Here is a 7,345-nt window from a genome sequence, read left to right on the forward strand (position 1 = left end):
TGATACACAAAGCCTAAAATGTTTCTTATCTGGTTCTTTACACAAAGTTTGCTGACTGGTGCTCTAGATAAACACACAGGACATGCTTAGACCAAGTCTTACAGATTTGGTTTACTTCCACTTAAAATTGATGAGCACTTGCCAATTAAGCTATTTATAGGAACATATTTTACTTAGATCTTGAAAATGACGAGTAGAAAGCACTATGATATTCTTGGCCTCTGCACGTCTTTGCTCTTTCTTGAATTAATGTTATTGTTTTTCTAAATGCACAGTTGATGCTCCTTGGTTGATATGCCACTAGTTTCCTCATCCCAGAAAATATAGCTAGAATTTAAATCTCAGTTTATATTGCTTCTGACAAATTTCATGGTATTATGCCTTATAATCAATGTTTTTACATTTAGAATCATTTTCCAAGGCAACGACTTATAATGACCATAGTTTTAAACAAAAGATGTAATAGTTACTGAGAATATGATTGTTTTTAGTTAAAATCTCCTGTAATATTATATTGTATATCATTATTCATATACATAAATTATGACTATAACATTATAATCTAAAAGTTCAGTGACAGAGCAAACGGCTAACCATAGGGCAGAATTCTGCCGCTTCTGTTTCCTTCTACCCTCTCCCTCTTCCATTTCACCTTCGAGTGCAGCAGCTCTCTTTTCTCTTTCCTCCTCTTCAGCTCTCTCTTGCAGTTTTTTCTTATAAGCAGATGTCACAAATGCCTCTTTATCATCAAATTCTCCCTTTTCCATTTCTCGTTCTCTCTGTATTTTCTTTTCCATTCTTTTTTCTTGTTCCTTTTTTCTGATCTCAACTGCTTTTAGTAAGTTGTGAATATATTTGGGCTGCGGGAAAATATGATTATTTAGGAAAGAGTAAAAGATAATAATTGTTAATATTCTAGTTTTTATCATGAATTAAGATTAAAATGTCCAATACAAACAGGAAGCATTGTCATCTCCTCAATATAAATTTACTAGCAAGATGCAACGACATGGATGGACCTAGAGGTTATTATGCTGAGTGAAATAAGTCAGAGAAAGATAAATATCATATGATTTCACTCGTATATGGGGTATCTAAGGAACAAAAAGAACAAACTAATCAAAAATAGACTCACAAATATAGTGAACAATTTGGTGATGGACAGAGGGGACAGGGGTTGGAGGCTGGGAGAATGGAGTGAGGGTTAAAGAAGTACAAATTAGTAGTTGATAGTTGGGCATGGGGATGGGGAGCATGGCAGAGGGAATGCAGTTAGCATTAATATGATGGCTAAGTGGAGGGCCAGGAGAGGGAGGGAATAATTGGGGAGATCGTTTTATGACCACTATCGATGTCTAACCAATGTACTGTATACTTGAAACTAATTTAAATTAATAAATTTATTTTAAAAAATTGACTAGCAAGAGTGAAACTAAAATTCTTTTCCAAAAATATCTAAATGTAAAGACAAAAAATTTTCAAAGTGCTATTTTATTATTTTTTAATTTCAAACTAAATAAGTAATTTTCCGTTTTTCTCACGCTTTTTACTGGTATTATCTTAATACTTCTTCAACAGATATGTGAATTGGAAAGGTTCCTACTAGTTTTTCACATTAGCTAAAAGATGATTATTTAAAATGGTAGCTTTAATTTTACGCCACTTTATTGGTAGATATTGTAAGATGCAAACATCCTTAAAAATCAATCTGTGCTTGTGAAAGAATGATAGAAAATTTGAACTTATTTCAATTCTCCCTGCCTTCTAATTTTTTCAAACTAAAAATCTAATCATATGTGTACAGATCATTCCGTTACCAGGTAGGAAGCAATAAAAAAAATGAGAGGATTGATAAAACACAAAGATAAACAAGATCAGAACAAAGACTTCCTATGAAAATTTTTTCAAAAAATTATTTACAAAGGTTTTAAAGCAAAAAACAAAATTTACAAAGCTGTGAGATGATTCACTTGCTCCTGTTAGAATACTAAATGTAGGGCTTCCTGGGTTCTAAGTTCAATTTAGAATAACTGGAACTAGGGGCTCTTCATACTTCAAATACCTAAAGCTTTTTCTCAGATCATCTTCATGCGGAGTAAAATTAAGATACAAGATACAAGTCAAGGTTAAAGAAAGTTTGTATTTGTAGCTACGAACCTTTCGGTCTTTTCCCAAAAGCAATTTGGGATTACTTTCTTCTTTTTTTTTCTGCATTTCATCATAAATACTGTCATATTCATATACAGTAGAATCTTCTGCAAGGGCCTTCTGGATTTCCAGTTTGGTCTTAAAAAAAAAAATTAAACATGTTTCAAAAATATGAGCTAAGAGATACCACAAAAAGTCTAAGTAATTTTACTGAGACAGGATCATAAATCAGAAATGTATCATAAAAATTATATCAATCACATTTTAAGACAAAAAATATGAACAACAATTCCAGAGCCACGCTGCCTGGTTTTGAATCCTAGCTCTATACTTTCTAGCTACTCTGGCAGGTTCGAATGATTTTTCTGTGCCTCAGATTTCTTCATCTAAAAAAAAATGAAAATAATTATCTACACTGAGTTATTGTAGTGATAATTTAATAAACTTAAAACACTCAGAACAGAACCCGACAGAGTGTTTGATAAATGTTCACTATTATTTATCCATGTGTACATTAATAGAATTATTCACATAAAAAGGTCAAAAGGTCCATGGTATAACAGAAACATCTAATCTTGGTTTTAAGATGCCTCTATTACATTACATATTAAACTTTATCATTTTTAGTTGTTTCCAAATGGCAGGAAATAATTTTTAAAAAGCTCCCAACATAACAGAAAAATGAGGACATTTTATAATTAACATTTTTGCAATTTTAATTGTATAAAGTCCTCTGCCTTTGTTCATTATGTTCCTTCTATCTAAATGTTCTTCCTGCTTTCAAAATCTTATCTAGAGTTTCAGGGCCAGCTCAAACCCTACCTCTTAATCTTAAATGAGGCTATTTGTCCTCAGGAGGACTTTTACCCCCAATGATTTCTTTCTGATGGCACATTCTATACTGCAATATTTAGCTCTTAATAGTATGTTTGATGTTATTACTTTCTAGTTGTTTCACAAATCTTAATCTCTTGTCCCAGCTTGTAAATTCCTGAGGCACAGAGATCACACGTTTTAACTTTTTCTTGAATTGCTACATAGCCTACTGCAATGTGCAAAGAGGGATATTTTTTAAGTGACACGGTGATATTACAATTATTCAAAGAATCAACCTGATATTCCTGGGTTTTTGAATAGTAACTTTCTGGAATATTACTGTAAGGCATAAAAATTTTTTAAATTTTCTTACTTTTCAACATTTACTTTAACCTCGGAAAAACAATGATTCTCCTGCCTACATGGTGAATTAGTACTGCTGCTCTCTCCCAAAAACCAACCTGGAGAACTGAAAGAGGAAAACATGGAATACAAGAAATAATCACCAGCAAGGGAAAAGTGACAGCAGGGCTATTTTAATTGATAACATGCCTTTATATTACTGGGAAAGTAGCAGGAGAGCACTTGTGTAGAAATAAGTCATTAACTTCAGTCTCAAATATATAAAGCAAAAAACTGAACAGAAATCTAAGTAAAAATAGACAAGTCCACAACCATAGTAGGGGATTTCAACATATGCCTCTTAGTGATCAACAGAACAGACAAAAAAATTAGTATGACTATATATGGATTAACACAACTGGCCTAACGGAAACATACAGAACATTTTTCAAGCATAGAGGATATTTATAAAAACTATTTACTGGATCATAAAGTTCATCTTAACACATTTTAAAGATATGAAACAATACAATGCATGATCTTGGAACACAAAGAAATCATGTTAAAAATTAGTAAAAAAAAAGGTAACTCCAAGCCCCTATATGTTTAGAAATTAAGTTCTAAATAACCCATGGGTCAAAAAAGCAATCATAACGTAAATTAGAGAATATTTTGAACTGAATAACAAAAATACCAAAATTTGTGAGATGCAGAGATACCAGTGTTTAGAGGGAAATGTATAGCTTTAAATACATATATTAGAAAAGAAAGAGGACTGAAAAAGAGCTAAGTACTCATCCTAAAAAGTTAAAAAAATAACAAAATAAACCCAAAGAAAGCAGAATAAAGAGAACATTAATTTGTGATGGCATAAATTAATAAAGTAGAAACAAATTTATAAAACAATTATCATTAGCTCATTAAGACCCAGCAAACCTTGAGATTGTAAGATTTTTATATTTTTTTCAATCTGGATAATTACAGTGAAAAATAAGAAAAATTATAGGCCAATTTCACTTATGCAAAACTCATCATTATACAGAAATCCTTAATCAAATTTTAGTACACCAAATGCAATGATATATAAAAAGGATAATACCTTAAGCCTATGTTGGGTTTATAACATTTGTGGTATGTTACAATGGGACTTTTCTAAAGTTGCACCGACCTTACTTTATTGGTATGAATCAAACATGGTCATAAAGTATTATCCTTTTTACACAGTTCATTCATGATTAAAAAAAATAATAGAATCTCAAATCAAGATTAGAAAGAACTTCCTTGACAACACAAAGACCTATAAAAAATATTATATTTAATGATGACATGTCAAGTTTTTCCAATGATACTTTTCCAATGATGACAATAATAATGTCATCAGTTCTGAACACGTGAGGTTCAGATAAAACAATAAAAAGAAAGAAAGAAAAAAGTGGTCTATTAGAGAAAGTACAACATTTACTATTTTCCCCTTAGATTTAGTACATGCAACCAAGCTAGTATTCTTCATGATAAAAGTTTGGGATCAAAGCAGAAGATAAGAGCTGAAACATCCAAGTGGGAATAAGGTGAAAAGTAGGAGGTATAGGTGGGAAAGCAAAGCAGCAGCAGGCAGATTAGAGGTACTAGAAGCACGGTAGCAGCATTTACAATTTCCAAGCAAACCATGAAAAAATCTCACTAAACAGAAAAAGTGGCTTTGAACAAGCCAGAGTTAAGAATGAAATTAGACTTGAGATTTATGCTTTAAGTGACCAAGAAAAGGCAGCACAAAAATGTCAAAAGAACTCTAGAAAATAAGATACCTACATGACCTTGGAGAAGTTACCAGACTCTCTGGTACTAATTCTCCCATTTATATAGCAAAGAAGTTGAACTTGATGGTGTCTCCAAAATTCTAGAGCTCTAAAATTTGGACTCAAAGCACTCCAGCATTTATGTTAATCACAGTTTATGATTTTTTGTGTGTATTAAATCATTTTGAGGCTGCTGAGTTACACAATACACTAGGAAACTAAGATAAATAAAATAACTAAAATAATTAAAATAACTAATAAAATATCTTAATATAACTAAATATAGAATTCTGTGCCCATTCCCCAGGCAGTAAAACACAGTGGCTAAAAGCTTAGACTCTGCAATTTCACTGCCTGTGTTTGAACATATCTTGACCATTTACTAAGTATGAGACCTCATGAAAGTCACATAAATTCTTTTTGCCTTCATTTCCTCAACTACAAAATGGGGATCAAAAGGGTATTTATCCCAGGATTGCGGTAAGAATTAAAGATAATTCTTAGAAAGTAGTTGCTATAATGTCTGGCACAAAGAATGTGTGTAACAAATTTATCCTTATGCTGGATTTTGGTTAGATGAGGGAGAAATAGGCCAAAAATTATAGAAAATGTAGAGGGGGAAAGAATTCACACTGAAAGGAAAGGACTTTGCCACTGTTTAATTTCACTATGTTCTGCAGCAGCTAAATCTAAGATATATTGGTGTCACAGTAGAAAAATTAGTAAGCCTTTAGGCTTACTTCTGTAATTAGCTGTGTGATCATGAGGGGTAATTTATCCTTTGGAAGTCTCAGATTTTTTTAATGACTATTAAGAGGTTTGTAGAATTTATAAAAAGATAACCTATGTATATAAAAAGTGCTTGGAAATATACTATATAAATACGAGGTGCTACCAAGTCTATTAAAATTATCTGAAATTCTCCTTTCTTGGTAGATAAATTTCAAATAATTATAAAATAGTGAAATCACTTTGGTTGTAAAGGATTTTTTAGCAAGTAAACTCACTAGTAGGAATTATTAGATCATATGTAATCTACTATCAGACTACTGAGTCATCTGAAAGTAGAAATAGGTTTAATCTACAACAGCAATAAAGAGCTAATACTTCATTGTGGTTTCTCCTTTAAAATTCATACAAGAAATCAGTGATCTATATAAATCAAGAAACATCTTACATTTTCAAAAAACAAGGGTCAAGATAAAATTATTTTTTTATACACACCTATTCTGTTTAGACTTAGCACCTAGATACCAAAACTGATACTTAGAAATGTAAGCTGAAATACTTCACCAAATCCATTTAACTTACTCTTTGACCTTACCTGTTTCATTGCTTGCTTTTTAGCAGCTTCCCTCTGAAGGCTTTCACTCACGGAGGTCTGGAACACAAAAAAATGTTGTTTTGTTTAACACTTCTTTTCCAATATTCTAATTGGCAACTAGTTCCTTATAGTTAAAAACAGAAAAATAATATTATAAATTAAATTAACATTTTTAAAGTCTTTTTCCTAAACTTTTGGAAACAAATGAACTTTCATTGTAAATTACCGGATTAAGCTGTAGGTATAAGAGATAACAGAATAGTATAGGACAAAATGAGGTAATGGTTTTTAGTTCCAATTTGACCATTAAGTCATTCAACCTCTATGGATTTCAATTTGCTTTGTGTACTCGTCTGAATGTGTGAGTGTGCATGTATTAGGTGAGAATGGGTTGGTTCCTTCAAATACTACAATGGTATTATTCCCAGCAACAAAAGCACTTATTTTAATATTCACCACTGAATACAATGTATCAAGCTCTTAGTGTATGTTTAAGGCTTATGGGCAGCCAGAACTATCTAAGGTAATAATCATTCAATAAATGTGTACTGAAATGCCTACCACATTAGACACTGTTACAGCTTCTGAAGATTACAGAAAAACAAGAACAGTCCTAGATAAATGGGCTGAAACAGAAGACAAATAACTAAAGAGATAATTATAATATAAGTGTGATAAGTAATATAATAAAGGGATAAAAAAGGACTGTGGGAGCACAGAGTATAAGGAAACTAAATGTATGAGGAATCAAGAAAGCATGCCCAGAAGAGGTATGATATTAGACAAATCAAAAAGAATTCAAGAGAAGGCAAGAGGAGTATAGGAAGTAGTAACCACATGGGCAAAAGTAAAGACTTACACCTAAGAAAAGAAATATAGTTAGAATACTTAAGTAAAAATGTTTCCTTAAAAGTATAAG

The 7,345-nt window shown here is 31.6% G+C and overlaps 1 protein-coding gene across 1 annotated transcript in view; it reads right to left on the reverse strand.

Moving 5' to 3' along the window:
- The window catches only part of NSRP1 (nuclear speckle splicing regulatory protein 1), a 42,500-nt gene that overhangs the window by 3,268 nt on the left and 31,887 nt on the right, over positions 1–7,345 (reverse strand). The window contains exons 4-5 of the mRNA XM_023530371.1: positions 2,158–2,286; positions 529–860 (exon numbers count right to left, since the gene is read on the reverse strand). Of these exons, the coding sequence (XP_023386139.1) occupies positions 529–860; positions 2,158–2,286 (461 nt within the window). The remainder of the gene's footprint in view (positions 1–528; positions 861–2,157; positions 2,287–7,345) is intronic.

The sequence above is a fragment of the Pteropus vampyrus genome, unplaced genomic scaffold, assembly GCF_000151845.1.
Source record: "Pteropus vampyrus isolate Shadow unplaced genomic scaffold, Pvam_2.0 Scaffold50, whole genome shotgun sequence".
Classification (NCBI taxonomy): domain Eukaryota; kingdom Metazoa; phylum Chordata; class Mammalia; order Chiroptera; family Pteropodidae; genus Pteropus; species Pteropus vampyrus.